The sequence below is a fragment of the Echeneis naucrates genome, chromosome 14 (assembly GCF_900963305.1).
Source record: "Echeneis naucrates chromosome 14, fEcheNa1.1, whole genome shotgun sequence".
NCBI classification, from domain to species: domain Eukaryota; kingdom Metazoa; phylum Chordata; class Actinopteri; order Carangiformes; family Echeneidae; genus Echeneis; species Echeneis naucrates.
This window is the reverse complement of record NC_042524.1, coordinates 15,145,250-15,172,371: the sequence shown is the minus strand read 5'-3', so window position 1 is coordinate 15,172,371 and position 27,122 is coordinate 15,145,250. Positions and strand designations below refer to the sequence as shown.

Sequence of the window (27,122 nt, the reverse complement as noted above, 5' to 3'; positions counted from 1 at the left end):
AAGTCTTCTGCCATTCCAGGTGATAGAACAAATAGAACAAAATGTTTTTGTTATTGGAGGAGGGTTATTTCATTATAGGAACTGGCAGCTTTGATTTTTACAGTGCTTTGTTTGCACAACAAAAAAGGCCAAGTGCACTGTAACTACACACACACACACACACGCACGCACGCACACACACACACAAATAAACAGACTACATCCTACCCGCTGCTGGGACTGTGGCATGTCTCCAGGTCATGGATAATGTTAAGCAGAGTAGTGATCCTGTCCTTGTTGGCTGCCAGGTTGGCCTCCACAGTCTCCAGTCTCTGCTGTAGGGCTGCTGATTTGCAGCACTGTGGGGAGGGAGGCAGCAACAGGGCCACATCAGCTGGGTGGGAGTGAGCTAGGCTGGGGTCCTCTGGGCAAGTAAACTTTGAATCTGGCTTGACGATTTCCTCTGCCTCGCAGGACTGGGGGCGGGTATGGGATGCCAAGTGTATTGTTGATGACGGCGATATAGAATAATATTCAGGGCCTGTGTGTGTACTGAGCTCTCCCTCATTGTTGAGTTGGACTGGGGAAGTGAAAGACAGCTCTGGACCTGCATGCCCTTGCGATACTGATGGGATCTCTAAATCAGAGTCTTGGTGAGCAGAAGTTTGGGTGTCTTTGCCAACTTGAGCTCCAGTGTTTGCCAGGGATGAGCTAACATATTTGGTTTGTGCTACAGCAGAGGGTGTTGAGTAACTGGGATGGGTCTGTTTATCTTCATTAGGTTTCAGCTTCATTTTTGCATGCCTAGCTAATGTACCCAAGGCAAAGTGTTGTGTATTTGTGTCAGTGTCCTGGGCTGACTTTATGGGTAGGCAAGCAGCAAAGAGTCCCTCGTGTTCTGTTTTTGTGTTTCCTTCATAATGTGTTGGCCTTTGTTGTTCCATGTTTATGCAACCCTGCAGACAAGAGCTGCTTGACTTAATTAGGGGAATGTGATTCTGAAGGTTAGTGACCTGTGCTACATTTGAATTTACATGGTCCGACTCATGCGCAACTAATTCATTGATTAGATTAGCACTGAATTTGTTTTTATTATCACGGGATGGAGTATTGGGATTCATTACTGATTTAAGATTGCTGGTGTCTCTGCCTCCATTTTGATTTGTTGATAAATTTGGTGACTTAGATATTGCAAAGGCAGTTGTTTGGGAGTCGTGTTCCTGATTGGAAACACTACAGACAACAGACTCATCACTGGTTTGAGTTCTGATCTGTGTTCCTTGTGTGTGTCTGGGTTTATGTGTGTGAGTTTCTTCTTTAGGACCAAGTTCTTGTTGAGTTGTTTCTGTTGACTGAAGTGAAGTTGTACTTGACACACAGATATTACTTTGGCTTTCTGAGCTAGCTGTAGATGGCGAATATTTCAGACTGACAGAGGAGTTCCTGAGGGCAATACTTTTGTACAGAGAGCCGGTACATGTAGTTTTTGAGCTGGGAGTTGCACTTGAAGGGAACCTAACCCTTGAATGGCGTGCTTTATTTGCACCAGACATTGTGTTTAGAGATGCTGTAGATACATGAAGGGTAGGTTCAGAATTTGAGGAGTTAGGTTGAATTAAATGGCTTTGGCTTACCACAGGTTTAGACTTTTGTTGAGGCCTGGTACATGTAGTACGATCTGAGGTTGTGTTGTGAGTCTTAGGACCAACTTTGCTGAGATGTGCTGTTGTTGCATGTGGTATTTTAGCAAAAGGGGGCAATGCAGTTGGACTAAAGTCAACTTTTGAGGAGAGCTTCTGTTGTGTTTTCTGAGTCAGTTCTGGTGAGGTGCATGGTAGACTTGCAGGTGCATGCTTTGAAATTCCTTTTTTAAGACTGGGGTCTAGTGCTTTCAGGTTGTTTGCCGTTAATAAGTTGGGACTTTTGGGAGTCATTTTCGGGCTAGCATGTGTATTGTTTGCTGTGTGCGTTGAGCGCAGTTGTGTAGTTTCTTGTTGAGCGTTAGCAGCACTTTTTGTGGACATCAGCCCAGGACTAAAGGTTGTGGTTGCTTTGTGTGTGTTACCAGGTGACGCAGCTGCACTGTTTGAAGAAGGAGGTGGCGACAGAGTCTTTTCAGGAGTGGCGTGTACAGATACGCATACATTTTGAGGCACATTATGTTGTGTAGAGGTGTGTTGTGATGTCTTGAGGAGCTGAGGATAGGTGTGTGAATGTGGGTTGTTTGGCCTGGTAGCTGTGGCCATCTGTGGGGTCACCGTGAGACTTGTTGGTTGAGGCATCGGGAACCGTGTCGGTTCTATGAAGGATTTAGAACTGGCCTCATCTTGTCTTGTTTCGATTGTTGCTTTTGTGACAGTGATTGTTTTAGTATGAAGAATAGTTGTAGGTTGGGCATATGTTGCATCACCCGCCGTATGTGTATGCGACAATGTGACCAAATTACCTCTAGAGTGCACTGGGCATGCAGGATGTGGTGTTTTTCTGTACTGCAGTTCTTTGTCAAGAGAAAAAAATTCTGGATTGACTGTCATATGCGTGCTGTTGACTGTGTTTGCGATGCTGTCAGAGCTTTCTTGCTGGGTTTGTTTGAGGTCTCTGTTTCTCTCGATATGGGGCATTTGGAAATGCGCAGTTGGTGAGAGCGTGGTGACGGCTGACTTGAACGGGCACACATCAGCAGCGTAGCTTTTCTCCCCCAAACAGGCAGCATTCTTGGTAGCAGACTGCCTCCCCCCGCAATGGTTGCATATTTTTTGTGGCACATCAAAAGGTCGGAGAGCAGATAACAGCAGCGTATTCCCAGACTGCTCTGCACAACGACCTTGCAATCTGGATTGGTCTCTTCCACGAGAGGTTACACTCTTCGCAGGCTCTGCTTCTTCGTTATCAACGCTGATCCCACCGATAGCCTCTGAGTCTACTACACTGCCGTTGGTGTAGCGGGCCGTAGACTTCACTTTGGGCCTGATGTTGGTTACATTTCCCACAAAGTGTGGGTTGGTTTTGATTGCCCTGGCATAGCAATAAGTCCCACCACTGTTCCTCTGACTGCAGGCCACATCCTCAGAGGCCTCACCTCCAAGTGCTTTGAAAGTCACTTCTTTTTTGGTCTTGGATTCCCCACTTTTCTGTTTTAAAATAGCCCTTTTCTCCTTGTCATTCTTTGTCAGCAGTAATATCTCCTTGTACTCTATTTGCTTGGTAATATAGCTGTTGGATGATTGAGTAATGCTATCTGATGGCGTGGAAAGCGTATCAGTTAGCTGTAGACTGTGCTGGGTAGGTGGTCTGCTTATCCCAGGGGATGTCTGAACACCAACGCTGCAATGAAGTGCCCACGTCTGTAGCAGGGCTTCTCCGTTTCTGTCTCCTCCTGTTGACTTCAAACCACGCACTCCAACTAGAGCAGGGACACCTAAAACTGGAACCGGCGTCGTCAGGTCAGCCGCCCGTCTCCCCATCCCTTGTCTGATGGATTCAAAAGTTTGATAATACAAGAGAGCGGCAATGTTTCTGCACCATTACATCCGTCTAAAAGTAAAAGAGGAACAAGTTTACAGTGAGAGGCATTAGAGATTCTGCTGAAAACCAAATCCAGGAGTAAGAATGGCAAGTTAAAACAATGCAGAACTGTTTCAAGACTGCAGAAATTAACTCCAGTTGTCAAAGAATCTGTTGCAGGGAGAATTATGCTCTCATTAGACTTTGCTAACAAGGTGGGACTGGAGATGAAAAAGGAATTAATCTCTTAGTACTGATAATGTACTGATATGCTGTGAAAACAAGTGCTGCACGTTATAATAGCATTTCAAACACACTGCACAGATCCCTCCTCAACGTCTGAAAAGCTTCAGAGTAATGCATGCGTGGAATGAGAAAGCACAGCTCCTGTGGTAAACCTCTCTCTCCTCTCATTGTAATATCTGTAATAAAGAGCTGCCTTCACTCCGTTGTCCCCCACCTGCCTCTCTCCTTGGAAAGGCCATAATATATACACTGATGCCACCGCATAGACTTCATAAGGCTTCCCATGCATCTAACTGGAACACCCTTTTACTGAGAGGGGCAGTTTGTGCGTGCATGTGTGTGTGTGTATTAGTGTGCGTGTGCATCCATGCTATCCATGAATTCCCATGTGCCAGTTTTACTTTCGCATGCAAGAGGTCATTTTAAGGATTTACGTGACAGTTCACTAGTCAACAGCACAGCAAGTGTGTAGAATGAGTGCAGGCATTTCAGTAAAATACTGTGTGTGTGAGTGAGTGTGTACGCATGCAAGTGTCTGTGTCTGATTTATGACAGTTATTCCATGCAAACACATTCTGACACAGCTTTCTTTTTCCCATCAATCCTCCTTAACAGTCTCCATTCAAGAACGTCAAAAATTGCAAAGACAATATTTAGTCATCTTTTCCTGTTTGGACTTTTGTTTTGGTTGTGTCATTTTCTGTTACTTCAGCTCAGTCCAGTGACCCATGTCTTTTCCACTTGCTTAGTGACAACTGTCCAGCGCCGTTAAGACACCATGAAAGCCTCCATTGCAGAAGAGGAAATAAACATCTTTCTGCAATGCCACACACACTTTTTTTTTTTTTTTTTAAACAATCAGGACTAAAAGAAAATAAAACACTCAGCAGAGTTACTACCTAATGTAATTCCTTTAGGAGTCATACCTGAGTGTTTGTATGATCCCGCTGCAAGATGTCTTGTTTTCTTGAGTCCAAATGTCAGTAGCTAGTTTGCCACTTCCTCTTTATATGCCCTCTGTGGTCCTCGAGGTTTGAAGTCACTTTGTCCTTTCCATTCAAAAATCCTTTGTTGGTGGAATGCAAACTCAGACGAGTCTGCAGACAGCCAGGGCTGCAAAGCAATGCTGCTTAATGATTCAGATTCTGACCCAATCTGCCTTTTATTGATCATGCATAAAAGAAGCCATGCCATCACTGTATCCTCTTCCCTTATTGTTTTGGTCCTGCTGCTCCCATGCTCACTCCATAGTCACAACACAGCAGTAATGCTACTTTATGCTGCCCTCCAACACATTCTGTCCCTCTCTCTCCCTCCCTCCCTCCTTTCCTCTCTCTCTCTCTCTCTCTCTCTCTCTCTCCCCCCCAGCCCCTCTCCCTCTATCTTGTTTCTGCCACTATCCTCCCTCCCAGAATGCATGCATTCTGATCTACAGCTGGGTGGAGAAAGAGGAGAGCAAGGGAGAGACAGAGAGAGAGAGGAAGTGACTTGCATCAGGGGGGTAGGGACTGTGTGTAAATTACCACTCAACTTAAAAAGCAGGGAAAGTGGTTGACAGCTATATTTCTAAAACAGCATTAGTCTGAGGGGGTAGTAGAATAAAATAACAGTAGGAAAATAATTTTGTCACGCCAGTTCTGTATTTAAAGTTTTATCTAGACATATTTGAAGCTGGTTTTCTGTAAAACTTACATGTAGCCTTCTATTATTATGCAATGTCTGTTAACTTATCTTTACACTATATCTGCTCTGTCTTAGTTTGGATGCATTGTCGGAGGTTAGTTTTAATGTGCAATTTTTGTCAGGGCTGCATATTTTTTGGCCAACATTCAAGAAGCCATTCTATATATTGTAACTGCAGTTTGTTGTTTCAGCGGTAGAAAGTAAACAGTTGCATTTGTTCCAATGCTGCAATAGTATAAATTTTAAATTAATTTTAATTAAAGATCAATCATCAATGTATCAATCTTACAATTTGATGATCCTTGATGGTAATCTGAAATTAATCACTGTGAAAAATTAGTACTTTGGTTTTGCTCAAGTTCATTTTGTAAAATCTTGAATGCATGATTTTTACTTGTAATGGTGAGTATTTCATCAACACTGGTAAACATTTGAACTCTTGGAAAAAATAAATAGGTGCGTACATGCATCTGACGTACCGGGTGGATTTGTTAAATGAAGCTAATTTAGAAAATGAGTTGAAATGAAACTAATTTAGTCTGGGGTAGCTGTATACTAATAGGCCAAACATTAGGCATAAACACTTCCATCAAAAGTAGCATAAAGAGCCTATAAAAATTCCTTTCACGCAATAATGACATCACAAACAGATGCCCTGCAGGGCATGGGAAATTCAATTAGCTATTGTGCAACTCCAGGCGGGTATGTAATAGGAGGAGGCTGGTTAGTAAGCACAGCACTCTTGATCAGAGCGATCAGCAGTGAGAATACAGCCATATCAAACTGTCCAGCGGCGAGCTCTGTCACAACAAATTCTTCTGTGCAACAGCAACGAGTGGTGGGGTCTGTTTGAGAAAACAACAATCAAGACAAATTAAGACAAAGTCAGGGAACGTTGTTTCAAACTTTGTGACCTGAAAAACTGCCCTATTTCTTATTTGACTAATTAGTTTGAAATCCCCCCCACCAAGCCCACGATGGAGGCCACTGTGTAAGTGCTGATGTCTATACATGACAATGTGTTCATAGGATTTAGCATCAACCTCATAGTTTGTGTCATTTTAATAATAATAACCTGTATGCCATCCTGGAAAAGCCACTTTTAAAGTCTATTTAAAATGGGAATCTGTCAGCTGAACAGAAATTTACAAGCATGTAGAGGGTAAGACATAAATATTCACTTTATACACCCAGACAAATTAGTTAGTATCAGCAAATGTCTTTTGCGTTTCCACATCATGTATTATGGAGAGGAGATTTTTTTGTGACAGTAGATGTCAGCAATTAATAAAACTGTCTGTTTCTGCATTGAAATACCTGAGGATTGCTTTGTTCAGTAGATTGCACTGCTATTCCATCACCGCAGCTCTGGGGAACATGAAGCTGACTTTGTGAATAGAAAATACTTCCACAGCCTCAAGGTGATTACACAATATTGTATCAGTGAAAATTCCTACCATGCCTTAAAATTGGTGCAGCAGTTTTACCGACACTGTAACAGCTTTGTGTGGTTTGCATTTATTCATGCTAATAGTTGCTATAAAAGTATATAAATATTAGAGCTCATTTCATTCTCCTATGTCTTACTCTTTGAGTCACTTTGCTGTAATTGATAATGTGTGCGTGGGTTGCAAGAGAGAAAATGGGCTCACAATGAGTCATGACTTTAGCTCAGATGAAATTGGGAAAAAAAAAAAAAACAAACAGTTGAATAAAAGGGGTTGTTGCACTTCTGGCTAACTATAGACTCCTGTTTGCTGTAGGTACTGGATTCACTCAGCATTTGATGTTAAAACAAACATTAAATGTGCTTCATATTAAGTCAGTGGCAGGACAGGGATTTCAATCAAAAACTGGTGCTGCTGTGAAATGATATTTAGTTATATTTAATAATTAGTGGGTCATTTTCACAATGAAAGAGAGAAAGAATTGTGGCCTAAAGGAGACCACTAAGAACATTTAAATAGTTCATCTCAGAGCTGTTGCACTTCTCGCACAGCTGAAATGTGAAAGAAAAAGCCCTTCAGGAACTTGCTTTTACAATTTTTTTTTTTTTTTTTGCTCCATTTATAAATAAATAAAAAATGTGCCACTAAGCAGCAGATGATTAAACAAAGATCAAACAAAGCTTTTAATTTTGCTTTGAGCTTGAAGTTTGAAATGTGGGCTATTTGTGAAAACAGAATAGTGGATGGTGGATTCCATCATTTTCACACCAAAACACATTCTCTGTGGTTCATTTTTTTTTTATTCAGGGATTAATTTTTTAAGTCTAGCATTATTAAAGAAAACAAAGAAAAGTAAACAGAAAATAATTCTATTCTGTATTCCGCCTAATACAGCTGATAAGTAGGGTGTGTGATGTCAGTGTAGTGACGTACAGTAGACTATCTCATGGAAGTATGTCAGTCTTTACTGTCACGTTAAGAACACCTGTCATTGTTGTACAGTGAAGTCATTTTAGGCTGTACAGTGTAGAATATGGGATGAGAGCATTTCACCAAATACGTTTCCCTTGTCATCCAGCTGTCACACACACACACACACACACACACACACACACACACACACGTATACACGCCTCCACGCCTACATACAAAATGAATGTGGGGTGTCACATCTCAGGGTTGCAGAATATTATTAATGTGGGTCACTTGCCAGCTTCTGCTTTGGTCAGTAGGTGGCAGTGTTGTTGGGCAGATGGACAGGAGCAGGCATGGAAAAGCTGTGTTTCAATGATTTCTCAGGCGAACTGACAGATGGAGCCCTTGTTGCAGACATCAACATGTTTCCTGTTTTCAAGAGAAGTCTGTTCAAGTGGAGGAAAGGATTTAAGTTCCAGCGGTCTGCGTTGTGCTTGACCTCCTACTAGCTTTCAATGAGCCAATGTGACGCTCACCCTTCACCTCCAGATGGGTAGTTAACCCCAAGCCTTATCTACTGTACGTCATATTGTTGTTGCTACTTGCTCTTTATTTTTTTTTCTTATTCAGTACATGGATGAGGGTCCACTTCCCGGACTGTTGAACAGTCCTCCATTATGCCAGTCCCACGCTGTTTTTCACTTGGCAGCTGGACAGGATTAAAATGTGTGCGCAGTCTACAACTTTGGGGGGTCGAACTGAAGTGGTTGGAGGAGGCAATAGCAAAAATAGGTTTTCTCCAGATTTCGCAACAGGACAAGAATAAAATGTCTCAGCCAGAGATTTCAGGGAACACTTACAGAGGAATTTAGTAGAGTGGTTTAAAAACGTGTCTGTTTAGCAAAGTGGAGTACAGCAAGAATGTGGACTCCTGAATATTATCCTAGTTGGGAGCAGCTGGGCCCAGTGCATCAGTCCCTACAACTCTTCACAACTCTACATCATACCTCAAAGACCACATCTCATAGTTTTCTGTTATATATACAATTTTAATCAAAATCAATGTCTTAACTACCTTGGCCCCGCCTCTCCCTCACTTTTATTCGAGTTTTAGAGCCAGGGCACAAGAGTTTCAATGCAACAGTAGAAGTAAGAAGTGACATTTATTTCACTCCAAATGATTTATTTTATGATGACAATGAACACAAATACTAAATCCTTTCCTCCTGCCTTTGGCTATTTTTTTTTCCTGAGTGAACTTCTCCATGTAGTGGACGGACACTGAGATTAAAACAATGCTCCCTTCTGTAGATTTGACATGAACTCCTCACACATTTTTATGATATTTAAGAAAAACTTTATTTGTGACTTATAAACAAAACACATTACCAGATTGATTAAATCATAAGTATCACTATTATCACCTTTACAATGATGAGCAGGTGTACAAAAAAAGTTATTAACAGATCTGCACTGTCACAGTCAACTGGTATGTGTCACACCCAGTGACTGAGGAACATTCACTATACACAAGCAGAGAATACATCAACTTTGTTTTTTTTTGGACTGTTTTATATATTTAAATTTTTTTCTTGTTTTGTTTTGTTTTTGTTTTTTTTTTCTCTCTACTGGGCGAGGAATAGTTATGACGGGTGAGTAAATGGTTTTATTTCACAACAGTGTTTGATCATCATCTCAAAGCTTAACACAAGTTTAAGAATTTGTTTTCTTATCTATGAAAATCATAGGAGTAAAAACTGAAAAAAGGCATTTCTTAGCATAACACAATATCATTATGTATATCTAGAAGATTAAATTCATTTTCAACAGGATAAAAAAGGTGATTCTTTCAGGTCTTTCCACAAATTACTGTTTGCAATAGAGTATATGTACGTATGGGTTTGTGTGTTTCTGGATGAGTGTGGTTCTTTCAGTGTGCGTGTGTTGTCTTTGAGAATGTGTATCAGAGGTATATGTTATCCAATACGCATTTCCCAGTGGAAAAACATATCTATGTATATATAGTATCTATATAGTATCTGTTTCCTTTGCTTATAACATGCAAACAGCCACTTGGTGATCTGACAGCACAGAAGTACACCTGAAGGACAGGGCATTGGAGTGTGAGTGCATGGGAGGGGTCGAGCCTGACGGCAGCACTTATACACCCCTACTGTGAGTGGTAATACGATGGTTTTAGAAAAGGAACACTGAAGTGAGGCTTTATGACACGTTTCATCATGGAGATACTGTTCCAGTCTCTACTGCTTGCAATACCCCTCTTCTACCATACCAGCTCTGGGTGTCATAATGTCGGGGTCAAATAAAGTTGATCAGTTCAAACTTGGGCCACTGCAACTTGTATTTCTCGGACCCGGCACTTCCCAGCAGTCTTTGTCTGTAAGATTTATGTGCAGTGATTAAGCAAAGGAATGTATAATTTTCAGATCTAGGCAGCTGCGTTTTTTTTTTTTTTTTTGTTGTTTTTTTTTAACATTTTGTTGGTTTTCCGTTGTCATTTCTTCCCCTTAAAACCTTATTGATGGGTTTCTTGTCCATTAATTCCTTATATTCCCCCTCCACTGTCCAAGTCAAACACCAAACATCGTTCTACTGCTCCTGCATTAGAATGCACTTATTTTGTAAGTGGTTTTAGCTGACCCAAGTCTTTGTGCAAAAGGGGAATGACCTGCCCAATCCTCTTGTGTTGGAACCACATACACTACGGAAATGACTGTATTTTTTCTTTTTTTTTTTTTTTGCTCTTCCTTACTCTTCTTTCACCCTGTTTATCATGTTTCTTCATATCCAGTACAACATATTCTCTGCTAACCTGTCCTAACATGTCCTTATAATGCGACGCCTAGAACAAATGCAAGATCTCACTGTCAACAGAGCTGTCAACAATGAGCAATCAGAAGACACACTGGCTGAAGCGCCTAAGCTCAGTTGAGGTTTAACTTAACAAAAGATGTGTGGGTTGTGTGTGTGGGTTGTGTGTGTGTGCACGTGTCTGTGTGTAAATATGCAAATACACAAATGTTGCTTTTGTCGCAACTGCACAGTTCATTGAAGGATAGTGACTTGAAAGATGTCGGCTAACCATGTTGATCTGAGGAAACAGAGTAGAGGGAGGAGGCAGGCAGCGAGCAAGCAAATCCTACAAGCACTGAAGCAGTTGAGGCAGTGGTGCAGGGAAACTACTTAACATTCAAAGACAGAAGTTAGGGGGATCAGGCTTCAGCAGAAATGAAGCATCAAGCAACCTTCCTGTGTCCGAGCCATATTATACAGTCCCATATTAAGGGTGGCACTGGCCTTCAGTCTTGGATTTGGAGTTTCCATCAATTGGTGTGTGTTCTTTTAGGATAGCAGTGTAGTTTGTGTGGAAGAGAGGAAGATGCAGCGTATGTGTGTTTGCTTGTGTGAGTAAGGGGCAGAGAAAATATATATATGTGTGTGTGTGTGTGTGTGTGTGTCTCTGACTGGGCTGTGGTGATACACATTGGCATTTAGACTCCATTGACCTGTGCCATATTCCAAAAGAGGAGTCAAGATCAGTGGCCGGTTGCATCAGCTGCACGTAGGTTCATTAGTTATAGCCCAAGTAGCCACAAGTCCTAATTCACGCATTGTTAAAATATAAGCGGTAGCACCACATAAACTCTTTTACAACATAACCTCAAGTAACAACTAAGTAGTTAAGCAAGCAAGAAAGCAGGTGCAAATGATACAAATTCACACAATTGCACTCACTAACAATAAAGCAGGATTTTTTTTTTATCTTTTTCTGCGATCAATGCATTTTTTTCTTTAATATGCCATTTTGCAACTTAAAGGACGATAGCAGTCATTTTGAATATTTCTGTCCATTTTCTACAGATTCTTTGTTTTTCTTCTGACTTCCTGTTATCCAGGATCAGTATATTCCCCATTTACTTTGACAGAGACTAGAAGTCAGCATGCTGAGAATTGCTTGACATGTGTTACCCATCAAGCCTGTGTTTCGCTTTGGCGAGTGAATCCAGCCAAATTTGCATATGTTGAAAATGTTTGTGAAGCAACAACAAAACCAGATGCTGCTTTCACCCTAATGGATTTCTTATTGCAAAATAGTTTCCCGTCACAGCTTGCTTTTTTTTTGTGAGTTATGGTAGAATAAATAAAGAAACAATGGCTGCCAGGAAAGAAGGAAAATTACATCCCAAAGCACACTGTGTGCGCCTTGGAAAATGGCTAGAAGTGATGTCAGTTAGATAGAGAATGGACGAAAACATGCAAACCCTAGTATTGTCCTTCAAGAGTCAAACATGGAAAGTATTTACCAATCATAATTTTTATGCCAATCTAAACAACTACAAATCAATGAGGTTAGTATCATTCAGCAAGGCAGTGCTCTTACTGATTAGCCACTTGTTTCATACCATGTTGCAACTACCTACAACCCCCCCCCCCCCCACCCCCCCGCTTCCCTTCATGGCTGAATTTAGAAATTTGCTAATTACGAATGAACTAGCAGTTTTGAAGCCCCTACTTTATACCATAACCGGGGAACAAACTTGCGCATAGTTGGTGCAACCCAGTCCAGGTCCTCGGCCTCAGCAATGTGCTATGTTACACTGAAACAGAGCTCTTTGTTCAAGTGTGGTCCTGTTTATCAGGTGCTAATCTCATGGTACACATACTGTATGTTGTGGCTTTTTCATTTTTGAATTTTTCTTTTTATTTATTTTTTTTATTTTTTACAAAAGACCACGTTTTCTGGATTTCTACAAGGCCTCCATTATATTGAAGACAAAAGCCTCTGTTTCTTTCTTTTTTTTTTTTTTTTTTTTGCGTTTTAGTTTGGCTCCGACTTCACCTCTAACCAGATGAGGCAGTTAGGGGGCTGCATAAAGACAGAGATGCCAACAAGGGCAGCCTCAGCTGACAATGGTCAGATACAAATAGTACACCTTTTCAGGTGTTTTTGTTTGTCATTGTAAAAACTGGGGTGGGGGCAGCAAATCACAGAGAGGCTAATCTAATCAAATAAATTACTCTATTTTAATTTGGTCCAGCCTTTAGATGACATAGAGCTAAGAACATTGGTTTACTATAAACCTTGGCTGAAGTTTATAAGCCAAATGAGCCAAAAAAGTGAAATAAACATTTGTTTAGCAAGTTTGCCTGATGTGGGGAGCCAGATGTGCTCTAATGAGGGTTTGGCCACTCTACAATGTCTCTGCAAATATGGTGCAAAGAGGCTCCCTCAGTTCTACAGGATGCACTTGGCTTTTTTACTGGCTCTGAAATTGGGATGATTGTTTGTTGGTAGCTCTGTTTTCAGGTCACCCCTTCTCTTCTAGTCTTCACCATCATCCTTTCCTTTCTCCTTCTTGTCCTTCTTGTCCTTCTTCTTCTTTTTCTTCTTCTTCGCCTCCTCCTTCTTGCCGAAGCTTATGAAATCCCCTTTGTCATCCACAGGGCCCGGGTCATGGCGGATAGAAATGATGGCTGGGGATCCGGGAATGATGAAGGCTTCCGGAGGAATCTCTCCAGGCTTCAGTGGCTGAGGAGGGCCATAGCCTGGTCCGGCACCATATCTGAAGTGCCAGCTGTTGCTGTTAACTCCAGCGCCCACTGGGGGTGAAAGCTCTCCACCACCCTCTCCATCTACAACGGTATAAAGAAGATAAAACTTTGATATGTGACATTTGGCTAACCGTTACATTTATTCAATGGTTGTTATAACACACTGGAGGCGCATCTAAAACTGATTAGGCCAACATGTGTAATACAGTTGAATAAGAACAAAACAGAATCCATCTTTGACTTCTGCAGCATCATCCATTAATCAATGATGATATCTCCTTACCCCGCGATGCAGAAACGGATAAGCGGTTGAAGATGAATCAATGAATGAATGCTATCTCTTCAACAAACACAAACAGTTTAGATTACTCTGCTGCCTTACTGAAGCCTGTTGCTCTAGCCACTGCAAATAATCAATAGTCAGTGGAGCACCTTGAGTCTTGACAGAGCTGTCAATGTACAGTAATTATTTATGTCAATTTATTTAGGGCTGTTGTTACTTGGACAGCACATACAATCTGTTACTTTTGACTTAAAAAGAACCTTTTTGTGCATACTGTAGTAACTTAATTTCCCAAAGTCGACACTTAACAGCAGTAGCCCTCGTTGAGCAACCACTACATTGCCATAATATTTAGCATCAGTGAAGGTGTTTATAGAGAAAATGTGTGAATCCAAAGGTCTTGACAAATCACAAAAATTTTCTCTAGTCCATGCTATTCACCTTATTAGATTTGGCATTGTGAATTATTTTGCAATAACAGCCCTACGTGTCATGCATTATCTCTTACTTAAGCTACATTTGGGGTATTCAGATATCTGATGCATGCATGTGAGGAATAAGCAGAATCAAGCAGCAACAAGCAGAGGAATAGCCTGACACTGGAGGGACTGCCACAGGCAGAGAATAAGGACAGAAATTCAGCCGAGACCACAGAGGGGAACACTTGGAGGAGACTAACCTTTCAACCAAAGAATTGCTTAACTTGGCAAAGTGATTTGGATTTGGATTGCATAATCCTACCACCTCACAGGAGACTAGACGGGAGACCAGTTCAAGCATAAATGTAAAAGAGAGAGGAGCTCACAAAGCAAGAAAAAAAATATTGGGGGGAAAAAAAAAAAAAATTAGGTGAGGATAGAATTTATATATCGAAAAAATAATAAGACAGCTATTAAGGTCAAAAGGTTAAAGAAGGATGTGAGATGGAATGAAGAGCGAAAGGAAAGGAAAGGGAGAGCGAGATAGAGAGAGATGCAAAGGAAGATGGGGGTGGGCGGGTGTTGCAGACACGGTGCTCTCAGGCCCATACCAGTTCCCGCTGCTCTGACCTACTTTCAGTCTGGAATTTATTTAGATCAAACACAAGCCCCTGCAAAAAGATTCTGTTTGATTTTTCTTTATAGGCTATTTATGACATTGCCAGATTGCTGAAATGGTTTCAACCACTGTCCCATAGGGAGGTACACTTGGCTGAAAATACACACTGTCCGTACGCACAGTGTCCCACTGAGTCCCCACAATGAGTTCAATTACTTTTAGAGTACATTACACATTTGGGCTGTAATAAGTTTTGTAATGGACACTATCAGGCTTGTTAACAGGGAGTTCTGGGTTATTGCAGCTACTCAGTAATGGAATATTGACCTCAAAGAGCAGTAGTAGACACCTTTAGCAGATCACTGATATGTGTTATTGAGCAACAACTCACTGCGTCAATATGGAGCTGTTTAGGACTGATGGTGTGAGTGTAGCGGGAGAGGTCAGAGCCAGTGTTGTGGCGTTTACTAACAGTAACATGACAGGAACTCAAGAGCACAGACACATCAATAATTTGTTTTGTACTTGCAAAAATAGAACAATACATTTTTAATTTGTGTTGAACATGATGAACCAAGAAATGACAACCTTTGATGTCAAGGCATCACTGCTAAGGAAAGCCCAGATTTGTCGAGGATTACATTTTTACAGTTGTGTATCATTGTTACGATTTTGGAAAGAAAACAAAAACAGCTGCAGCCAATTAACTTAATACTTGAGCTTGTTGAACAATAACTTGGTGTCAGATGTAACCATCTAGCTAAAGAAATAGGCTGGGCTAATGATAGAAGCTAAATGAGCCGTGCTATAGGAAAAAGTAAGCATTCATCCTCTGCTACAAATGAATATCAACTTTTGAGTTTATTGAAATTTATCCAGTAATTTTTGAGAAATATCTGATTTGACAAAACTTTGTGGACATCCTTTTTTAACTTGTAGTTATTGAATCATCTTAAGGCTGAAGCCAATTCATAGCAGAATTCAAAACTAAGAGTAATTGTGGAAGACTAGTTAACAGGTGGTAATGCTGCAAACTGCTCTGTAATTACTGTTCCTGTAGTAAAGAAAATTGTGCACAATCATTGCACTGCATTTTTTGGTTTTTGTACACCTGATGGAGCAAGAACAGATCACATGCCAATGCATGACTACCTGAGCTAAAATGTTGTGTGATTGTGTAGTGCCTAATCAAGTGAATATTGTCCCTGAACATCCCAGAGTCCTCTGCACTGGCTGTGACAAATCCAAACCTCTGACGTTGTTAATTAAAATCCTTGTCCAGGTATTAATCAGAGATATTTCTCTCTCTCTGTGTGTGTGTGAAAAATTCATTCATAGCAGGAAGGCCGGAGCTTGGCGGACTGGGTAAAAACTAAGAAGGGCTTTGCTTCCTCTGTGCCCCTGTTTCTCTAACATGGAGGATTAGTTGTAACTCTGCCTTTGTGTCATATTAGCCAATATTTCACAGCAAATGCAGGTATACCATGGATTAAGGTGTAACAGCTGGTAAGCAGGACAGGAGGGTTCCTTCTGAGGAGGTTGCCATGACACCTGAAGTAGATGTGTGGGTGTTTTAAGCCTCATTTCGTGTAACCTGATGTCCTACATTTAAAATAGGCTATGTAATTTCCTGTCTAGTCCAAGCTACGCTTCCATCTCAAATGAATCCCTCTGGTGGTTTGTAGCACATGCATAAATCTGACAGTTGAGTAGAGCTCGTGTATGCGGTGAATCACATGTATTCTGCATGAGACGCGACAGGCTAAACCGCTCTTTCTATTTGGATTATTTCCTCTAAATTGCTGCGTGCCCTCTTTTTCCTCTGGATACCTGCCTTTGCTGAGTCCCCTTCCCCTCCCTGCGAACTTCTCCTTCCTTTTTTCTGCCTCTAAATCTTCCATTCAGAGATATGACCGGTTGCCATGGAAACTGCCTTCGCCCACTCCCTGCTGACGGAGGGTGCGGCTGCTGCAGCAATCTCTCAGTTAGACAGTGTTGCCAGGCAACAAGTCACATGGCGTTCCCTAGCAACAACACTACTGCAGGAACCTGCCAATCCTCTTAACCTTTCTTTCTCCATCCCCCCATACCTTGCTTTTTTCCAACCGTCCCCCTGTATGTCTCTTGCGCTTTGCCTTTCCAAAATTGCTTTTAATATTAGTGGATTTTTTTTTTTTTTAATCATGACTCCTATTACTCATAATAGAATCCCTCCCCCTCTGGCAGTAGACAAATGCCTCCATGTCTGCACCATGGGTCACTTACAAAGACACAGCTTTGAGGTTGCCACATTTAAGTGCATCACAGCATACTGGGACACTCCACCATCAAAAGTCACTGCAGACATGAAAATGTGTCACAAATGAGGCTCCACCTTTGCATAGAAAAGAAGATAAACCTGCAATCCAATCCATGTCAATGCTCTACCACTGAGCCCCTCCTACCAAATGATTTCCTAATGCAACAATGCGCCCCTGATAGATCTGCAGTACACTGTGCACTCTTCTTGAAAACAATAACCACAGAGGCAGGTTTCCATCTGCTCAGTGAAAAGTACACATTTTTCTGCAGCAAACTGGCACAGAGAAACTGGGAATTGGTACAGCATGCACCTCGAACGATTCCTCAGCTTTCTTCTCCATAGAGAGAAAAAAAAAAATTAATAAAAAATATATATATAAAACGATATTTGTGTGTGTGTTTGCTGACAGACAGCAACGCATAATCTGTCACTGACTCGTCAAGTGATTGACTGTGATGCTACAACTTTCCCCTCAATTATCTCCCTCCAATATGTTCTAATTCCTGCTGCCGGTAAGAAAATCAATGACTGGTTGCCAGGATGAAAATGGAAGAGAAACACTGTTCCAAATACAATCACAACCAACGCAAAGCCACCAACTATGTTTTTGCGCATACCATAGTACTCCCAAATTAGTCATTAGACATTCTCTCTGAGCCAGTGAATGATGAAGCATGGGCCATTTCCGAGGCCAGCTCTATTTACACTAAGAATCTGCTTCTACGTGTTTGTAGTGTTGCCACCCACTCAGGACAACTCATGCCTTATTAAAAAGAGTTGCCTTTTCCTCTCTGTCTGTGGCTCTCCATGCTGCTAGCTGCTTTCATGGTATGATACAGTTGTTTATCTGTGACTCTGCATAAGAGCCTCGGGCTTTTGGCATCTCAGCTAAGATCTGTATGAAAATCACACTCGTGCAAAACATTATGTGGATGTATAACTCTGTAAAGTCCCCAGCTTTACCATCTGGAACACAGTAAAACCAAATATAACATATCAACAAAAATCTACCAACATTGTTTATTTCTTCTGAAACCTTTTTGATTATTGAACTTAAGAGATGCTGGTTAGCTTTTACTACGCATGCACACACACACCAGCTGTTCCTATTTCCAGTCTTAAGATGCTGGCTCATTTATTATTATAGTTTTTTTTTTTTTTTTTGCACAAACAACCAGCTTTGTTTATTCAGTTTTTATTCATTACTTTAGGGTTAGGGTTAGGGTCTTTACACAATAATGAAACATACTGTATTCAAACAGTCTTTCTAAATTCTTCCTTTGAAAGTTGGCCCATGTATGCTACATTATCTTTTCTTTTATTTGCTTGTTTTATTTCATTCACTCTGCCACAGACACAAGAACACACAGTGATTCATATACTAATAAAAAATAGAGAGAAAAGCTCTTAACTTGCTTTTTGAAGAATGCATTACACATATTGTATTATCTTTTTGCTGTAACTGACTTCCTGAAAGTAAACATCCTATTCATAGAATACATAAAAAAATGTAAATTACTATTTCATTTATACGTAAAGTGGGCAAAGTCAGTTATCTGTCACTTCCATGTGTTTTTTCATCAGCATTGGCCCAAAGAAACTGAGACTTAGGGTGCTACATCCCGACTGCTGTGTGTCTACTCACCTGCAGCGCTGGAAACAGTGGGCCAGTTCTGGACGAGCATCCCCTGGGCTCCCTGCATCACAGACGACTCCTCCATGTGGACTGAACTGAAAGGCAGGACACGTTCAACAAGGTCAGGAGCCAAAGCTAAAACAATACTAACTTTACTACTCTATTAAGCTACCTCAAAGAACTGCTCTCAAAAGCGGGAGTAAAGTTAGTAGATCTTTTTGAAGCTGCAACAGTTGCCATGGGTGACCAGTTTACTTCTTTCTATTCGCCTTGTTACCCCTGGCAACCAATTCCTACTTATTTAGAATAATCAACAACCCATTCAACTTGCAGAAACCTCTGCCTTAAAACTATGTAACAAAAGGCTTTTTACACTGAGGGAGAGTGAAGGGGCTCAGTGGAGTTCAGCCACCACCCATTTTATTATTTACACCTCTGTGCTTACTATATCTTCAGTGCTTCTTGCCTGCTGTTGTGGAAGAGGATATGACATATGGTATTTTGCTAACTCTGGTGATGCTTAGCTTCTTGGCAGCCATTTGAAACACTTTTCTGCTGTAAGTAGTGGGGAAAAGAAGAATGACAGACTGATGGTTCAAAGAAGCCAAATAAGACATTTTGATGCTTGAAATGCAGACAGCTGTTTGCATTTTAACATTCTAGTCTCAGGTGACTGGGTCACGTATGAACAAATTTCTCTCCAGTTTATTCAGTAAGATCTGTGTTTTTCATACATTTTTCAGCTCCAGTAGGACTTTCTGTGGTTAAGCTTTGTTTCCCTTTTTCCCTTCATCCAGCTAATATAAACATCAGCATGTTCTGTTTGTTGTGCTGTTGAAGCTCTGTTCTGCTAATGTGGCCTAGAGTTGCTTCACAGTTTCAGTTTACTGACATTTGGACATTTTTCCTGAACTAGCTGGAATGGTTTTGAATATTGCAGGGAGGAAGATAAAACAGAGATCTGAAGATAAGCAACATCTGTTTTCTGCCATTTGTAGAAAAGTGGCCATGTCATAGGTATCCATCCAGATGGAAATCCAAAGCAATTCTTTAACTCTGGAACTCGGCTGATAATATTTTATTGTATAGTTAGTAGCCTCAATGTATAAAAAAGTAGGGCACAATGTTACAAAAAATCCCAGTACAATGCCAACATGAACACTTTTGTTGGCATTGTTGTTGCGTTCTTGAGGTTTCAGATGTTTTGTACTTTTTATTTTATGTTTTCTCACTAGAAGTGAAAACCCAGAGGGTGTACTTTCCTGAGCTCGACTTCTTTCATTCAGCTGAGCTGGTGGGCATACAGTATGCTGACAGATGGCTCTGCAGAAACACTACCTACTGTTTTCAGTTATCTTTTGGTGATGACTCTCACTTTAAAATGGTCAGTTGTCAACGATTGACTGGAGGTAAAAAGCGTTTTAATATTGCATGGTTGAAAATTGAGTTTTATATACCCCTGATAATATGCAATACTCTTATTAGCATCCTTAATAATTTTTTTTTCCTCACCACAGTGACTAGCCAATTAGCTTGGTTTAAAATAAAGACTGGAAACAGCCAGCAGATTCTATCCAAAGATAAAAGAAATAATTACAAAAATAGCTTAATCACTTGAAGCAGGAAAGTGTAAAAGTTTGCACTGAAGGAGTAATAATTTGACATTTTAGCAAATATGCCTAGCAACTAAAGTGCATGCAAACAGTTTTCGAACAAAGGCTGACATCTTGCCATAGGATCATAATGAATGGATATTCTGGATGGCTGGACCTACGCTCACTGGGGCCTCTGCAATGCAGCACATCCAGCATCTGTCACCAACACACTTGTTCCCATAAATAGGGATTTCTCAAGAATATAAAACATACTTTCTCCGCAGTGAGAGTTTTAGCCTTTAGTGACTGCACTTCAGTGTGTGAGATTACACACACATTTACGCAGATAGGGCTGCTGTTTTCTACTGTGGCTGAATACACCAGGAATGTGGGTCAGTGATGTTGGCGCTACAAGTTGCGTGTAGTTTGCAACATTGCAGCACGTGCGTGTTACGGCTAAGTGTTGATGTGAGCCGTCTCTATGTCCATGTGTGTTACAGATGCTGCCATTTTAGAGATGGCAGCGGCAAATTGCAGTGATGATTTATGTTAAACCATGTCATGTTACTGTGGCTTGATGACATGATGCACATTATGATACCCTCCCCACCATAGAAATTAACACTAATATCCAATTAAATCAAAAGCAGACGGAGCAGAAGACTCCATGACTGAGCAGCAAGCATTGTTAGCATGAAATTATGAAAATTCAGTGCAAAGAACAGACGTGTGGAGCAAAAACTCATTAGTCTGTGACGTTCCAGCTGTCCTCACATTGGATTAGCAAAACACTTCATTATTGGTCGGAAAAAAGGCAATATTTTACTCCAATTGTTGGATGTTATGAGTTTAAAATTTTCTCGGATTTGCAGAAGTTAAAGTTGATGTGAAAATGTGTGAAACATTACTCACTCGAATGCATAAAAATACACAAAGAAAGGCACATGTGTGCAGGCAGGCCAGTTGAATACGGAGATACAGCTCTGTGCATCTGATAATCTGGGAAAGGTCATAGTCAGCCAATTTGTCCTTCATGCTTCCTGCTTAAAGACAAACTGGTGGAGGCAACGCTCAGAATGTAGATGGCCCATATAATGTTACACTGCAGAGGGGCAGTGCTGTACATCTACTGATCAGTGGTTGCACAGGATTTTCCCAGTTGGAAAGAGGATGGGGTTGACATTCAAACAGATGTCACTAGTGCTCATTTCTGACAGTGACATATTCTCAGCTGCAGTATTGTACCGCAATGCCTTTATTCTTTCAACAGAGGTCATTATGAGGAACAGATATCTGAAGGAAGTCTAATGTGTGCTGTGGTGAAGAGCAACATGGAGGGTCAGTGCTGTGGCAGCAAAGACTGGGTGTAGGCAGTACAAGAGGAATGAATAGGTGTAACTTTTTGTACCTGATCATAAGTAGCAAAAGAGTTAAAGATGGAAAGTGCTTACCTCTGCACCCCTGCCCTCAAAGATGCAGAATATCGCCAGTCAGCATTCGGGGCTTTTGGCTGAGCGAGCAAGAGAGAGAGAGAGAGAGAGAAGAGGTGAAAGAAAGAAGAGCAAGAATGATGGAGAGACAGAGAGGGAAGAGGGTGAGTTCAGTTTGATCTCATACAGCACAGAGCCAGGCTGGGCCATGGGCTCATCAATTAATCATGATACACATCCCAGCTCTGGATGTGGTAGGAACACTGCAGTCGTGTCCCCCATTGCAAACACACACTCACACACACATACGTAAATTGGCATCCACACAAGGACTTTAAAAAGGGCAGTAGTGAAAGCCCTATTGATGAGTTTTTGGACAGTATATCACTCTGTGGCTGTATAAAAGTGAGAGCTGGGAGAGTGAAGCCCTTTCCCTGAGTGCTGGGGTGTTTGCACAAACTGATGTGGATGTGTTGGCGTGCAACTACAGTAAATCGCTTTGCTCCTGATGAACCTGGACTGAGTGCTTGAAACTCCTAAAAGCCCTCTGGTGAATTATTGCCTTAAAAAAAAAACAATAAACAAGACCCATCATTGCTGGTGCAACTGCATCCTCTGGCCTGTATTAGCTCAGTGCCAAGAGGAATCACACCCGAAACTTTCATTTCATTTTTCTTCCCAATCTTTTTCACTTTGGACATTGATTGATCCAGATGACCGTGTCTCTCACCAAAAGTTCACCATAACTAAACTGAGATATATCTGCAATAAAATACTTAGAAACATATAAATATATATTTTTAAGTTAAATTAAATTATATGAATCTTTCCTCACATATATTTTAGTGTTGAATGGCTTGTGGTTTTCAGAGTGGACACTGGTCTGCCATTGATGATACCCTAATTTTGCTAACATTATGTTCAAAGAACCATAATAAACTCATGGGGGGAAAGCCATATTTTCGGTGAGCTAATCTTTCATCCCTTTCATCATTGTTTTCCTAATGAGTAGGTAGTGGGCACATGGACCACATGAAATGACTGTAACCATTACAGGAACTGCTAAACTCTGTCAGCATCATCATCTCAGGAATAGTGAATAAAGAAAGCTGCATTTCAGACACAAACCTGCTGATGCCGAGACAAACGTCCCAGATGAAGATGGCACATTATGTTCCTCAGTTCAATTCAGAGGGGAATGTTTTCTGCTGGTAGACACAGTCTTTCTGAGTAAATCTAATTTGCTGGGGTGAGGAACACAGGCTGGAGGTTAATTTAATTTACACTACTGCGCTTGTCTCTGTGAGAGATTTCCTCATTGTATTGCTAATGTACCAGAGACTGGTACCTGATGATTCATTTGATACATCCAGGGGCAAACTCTTAACTTCAAGTCTAGCAATAAAAAAAATATATATTTCTGCAGTTGGTGAAACAGCAATCTGGCCAATCTTGGCCAAACACAGACTCCTTTAATCTGAAACTAACAAGCATAACCATGAACATAAATGCTGCACAATGGATATAGCCAAGCTGTTAAAAGTACTCCGTTTCCCTCACCTAGAAGATATGACAAGTTAAAAAAAAAAAAAAACATATGCAGCCTCTGAGTGCACAGTAACAATCTATTACGTCTAATTGCTAATGAGTATATGCACATCTCTACCTTAGTCAGTGGCTGACAGGCAAACCAACGGTGTTTAATTTAAGTCCTCAACAACTAGTTTTGATCAAGTCAATTAATCCCAGCTGCTCCAGTGTAACTGTTCAGCTTTACTCAGTCACTCAGTCACACACACACACACACACACACAAAGGTACAGACATACAAGTTCATCCCACTTGCACAGAGAATGAGCTAGTAGTGCAGACGATGTGACCTGTTCTTGGTGTAGATGTGATGACAGCCTAAAACTGAAACACAAATCTCTGAGTCATCAGAAATAACACAGGAGCCTTGAACAGCATCAGGACTGACACTAACGCAGTGTGAGTGCTGAGCTGAGTAACTGCACAGTGCAAGTGGGAACTGAACAAAGAGAATGAGGACTGCGAGTATTCAGTTCCTTGCAGGAGAGCATCAAACTAGGCATGCAGAGAAATCATCACCCTGCAGCAACAGAAACACCACAGAGAAAAATAACGACAACATCACATACTGTAGCCATAACTTTGACATAAAGTCATGATTAATATGTGGTTTAAAAAGGCCCTCTATTTTTGCAACCAAATAACATTTCATTTAAAAGTGACTTGTGTGTAAACATGATGATCCATGACCTCCCAGGTCTTAGGACACAGATAAAGATAAAGAATTAATGACATACCTCTGGGCAGATTTGCAGCGAGGCATCAGGCATACTCAGCCTGCGCACAAATCCACTTCCACTGGTGAAGAAGCGGTCGGCACCGCTTCCCCAGGTGCCACTGATGGGACGTCCTGTGTTGTAGAACATGAAAGTGTCACTGCCAGAGGTGGCTGTCAAGCAGGTCTTGTAGCAGTAAGTCTTTGTTAGGGAGCCATTGCCACGCACTTCAATGTAGTGAGGCTCCACTTTAAGGTCTCTACGGAGCACCACGTTGTTATTAGGTTGTGCCCCGGCTCCGCCGCCGCCTGCTCCACCGGCACTGACACTGCTGCTCCCACCATCTGGAGGTGGCTTCTGTGACACACAGCAAGGGGAGCAGGACCCAGGCTGGGTGCAGTAGGCATGGCAGCGAACGATGGCCAGCACCACCACAGTGACCAGGAAAACAAAGGTGGTGGCACTCAAAGCCACAATCAAGTACAGGGTCACGTTGGAGAAGAGCAGCGTGCTGTGAGGTCTGATGATCCTCTTTGGGTCAGGAACCACCTTGGGTGGCACCTCCATGACGGCCACATTGATGGTGGCGGTGGAGGAAAGAGCAGGCTGCCCGTGGTCCTTCACTAGGACGGTCAGCGCGAAGGAGGTGGAGTTGTCCTCCAGGATCCTCCGAGTGGTTCTGATCTCACCGGTGTGTTCGTGCACTTTGAACAGGTCCAGGTCTGTGGCTGTCTCCAGCAGGTACACCAACCAGGCATTTGGGCCAGCATCAGCATCGTAGGCCACCACTTTGGTCACCAAGGCACCGGGCTCTGCATTCTTCTGTACTGTCTCCAAGGAGCGCGTGCCATTGCCGGGAGGGTTGACTATCAGCGGCGCATGGTCATTCTGATCCATGATGTAGATGTAGACGGTGGCGACGCGGCTGAGTGGAGGAATGCCCCCATCTTGGGCTTTGACCTGGAAGTGAAACTCTCTTAGTGACTCATAGTCAAAGGCTCGCAGGGCATAGGCCTCCCCTGTATCAGCCTTCACAGACACATACGAGGTGACGGGGATGCCATGGTTGTTGTCATTGAGCACTGTGTAGGTGATGCGTGCATTCTCCTTGATGTCTGCATCTTGAGCCTTCACGGTACACAAAGAGGCCCCTGGGGCATTGTTCTCAGCCACATACACTGTGTATGAAGTCTGCTCAAATCGCGGAGGGTTGTCGTTCACATCCGCCACATCCACCTGTATGGTCTTCTGGGAGGAGAGGGGAGGGTTTCCTCCATCCGTGGCACTCAGAGTGACATTGTAGGCATCGGTGGTCTCGCGATCCAGGAAAGCTGAAGTAACCAGGGTGTAGTAATTTCTGAATGACTTGATCTTGAACGGGAGGCCTGCTGGGATCTCAAGGCTCACCTGCTTGTTGGCCCCAGAGTCTCGGTCGGTGACGCTGATGAGGGCCACGACGGTGTCTGCCCGAGCATCCTCCCTCACAGGGCTGGACAGAGACGAGAGCACTATCTGAGGGACGTTATCATTCACATCCACCACCTCCACCACCACCTTACAGTGGGCTGCCACGGCCCCGGGGCCCTTGTCCATCGCCTGGATGTACATCTCATAGGAGTTGGTCTCCTCGTAGTCAACATTGTTCCTCACCCTTATTTCTCCCGTGTTGGTGTCCATGCTGAACATCTGCCTCACCCTCTCTGGAGTGTAGCTGCTGAAGGAGTAATAAACCTCCCCGTTCGTCCCCTCGTCCAGATCTGTTGCATTCAGTTTGATAACCAGGGTGTCTTTGGGAGAATTTTCCAACAGTTTCACCTTGTACACTGAGCTGTCGAACAGGGGGACGTTGTCGTTGGAGTCCAGCACCCGGACGTTGATTTTAGCAGTGCCTGTTTTATCCGGGGTCCCGCCGTCCACGGCGCTGAGAATTAGCTGGTGGTAAGGCGTCTGCTCGCGATCAAGGGGCTTTTTCAGCACCAGCTCGATGTGCTTTGTGTTCAGGGAGGGTTTGTTGGAGACGAGCGCGAAATGGTCGTTTGTGCTAAGCTGGTACATGCGGACCGAATTGGACCCGACGTCCGGATCCTGGGCGTTTTCGATGGGGTAACGCGATCCTGGAAGGGCGGACTCCGTGATCTCGAGCTGATACTCGTCTCGGGGGAACTGCGGCGCGTTATCGTTGGCGTCCAAGACCTCCACCTCGACGTGATGCACCTCGGTGGGGTTTTCGACCAGCACCTCCAGGTTAAGAAGGCAGGTGCTGGACAGATCGCACAGCGCCTCCCTGTCGATCCTCTCATTGACCAGCAGTTTGCCGTTTTTGGGGTTGACAATCACGTAGCGCTTCCCGCTGTTCGCCGTTACCTTCATTTTTCGGGCGGAGAGCTTTCTGATGTCCAGCCCCAGGTCGCTCGCCAGATCCCCGACCAGTGCCCCATTTTCCAGCTCTTCTGTTATAGAATAGCGCAACTGTCCACACGAAAGGCCACAAAATAAGGAGAATATCACAAAATAAAAAGGCACATTATTCCCTATCCGGTTGCATATCCCCGCCACAGCCATCGCAAGCTCCTAGGATCCGCAGACGGATTAAACGCAGCCTTCCGCCTCTTTAGCTTGCAGTATCTTGCATCCCAGCACCTCATTAATGTGGGCTAATTGGTCTCCCGGTAAATGAAAGAGAAGCAGCTCATCCATTGTGTTTCCTGGCTGAGGTCAATCCTCTCCAGCTCACCCATCTTTCCTTTGTCCGTGATGCGCTCTTCTTCTTTTTTTTTTATTTATTTATTTTTTTTTTTTTACCCCCGTCTTCTGTCTCCAGTGCGCGCTGCTGACGGGTGTGTTTCCCTGCCGCTGGAGCTGTGAAGTGCGTCAAAACCACGCAAATTAGGCCCAAACAGCCGGAAGAGAACGGCGACTCTTTCGAAATAAAACCCCAACCGTGTCCCCTGTCTCAATCACCCTTTTATGTGGCCCTTCAGTGGGCCAAGTCTGCAGACGTCTCCCCCTTTAGCCAGAGAAGCCTCTTTCACATTTAGTGGTCCGTTTGGTTAAAGTGGCTGTAAAAATGACGGGCCGAAGTCAAGTAACAATATAACTCTGACGTTGAGATCACTGGTATTTTGTGGGGACTGAGATCATCTTAATCTCACATAAGCCACCCTAATGTATAATGTGCTAGTG

General features: G+C 42.5%; 2 protein-coding genes across 3 annotated transcripts; both read right to left on the bottom strand.

The window, feature by feature from the left end:
• Positions 1-203: 203 nt before the first annotated feature.
• LOC115054572 (uncharacterized) lies at positions 204-4,930 on the bottom strand. Its single transcript, XM_029519842.1, has 3 exons — positions 4,656-4,930; positions 2,508-3,513; positions 204-455 (listed from the first exon to the last, which is right to left on the bottom strand). The coding sequence occupies exons 2-3, from the start codon at positions 3,441-3,443 to the stop codon at positions 204-206; spliced, it is 1,188 nt and encodes a 395-aa protein (XP_029375702.1). The 5' UTR covers positions 3,444-3,513; positions 4,656-4,930.
• A 7,652-nt stretch (positions 4,931-12,582) lies between these two features.
• Positions 12,583-26,781, bottom strand: LOC115053962 (protocadherin alpha-C2-like). Of its 2 annotated transcripts, XM_029518873.1 has the most exons (4): positions 23,961-26,781; positions 21,655-21,713; positions 18,618-18,703; positions 12,583-13,430 (listed from the first exon to the last, which is right to left on the bottom strand). In XM_029518873.1, the coding sequence occupies exons 1-4, from the start codon at positions 26,499-26,501 to the stop codon at positions 13,120-13,122; spliced, it is 2,997 nt and encodes a 998-aa protein (XP_029374733.1). In that variant the 5' UTR covers positions 26,502-26,781; the 3' UTR covers positions 12,583-13,119. The 2 variants fall into 2 exon arrangements, with proteins under 2 accessions (XP_029374733.1, XP_029374734.1); XM_029518874.1 differs by lacking the exon at positions 21,655-21,713 and having other exon boundaries at positions 13,242-13,430.
• Positions 26,782-27,122: the final 341 nt, after the last annotated feature.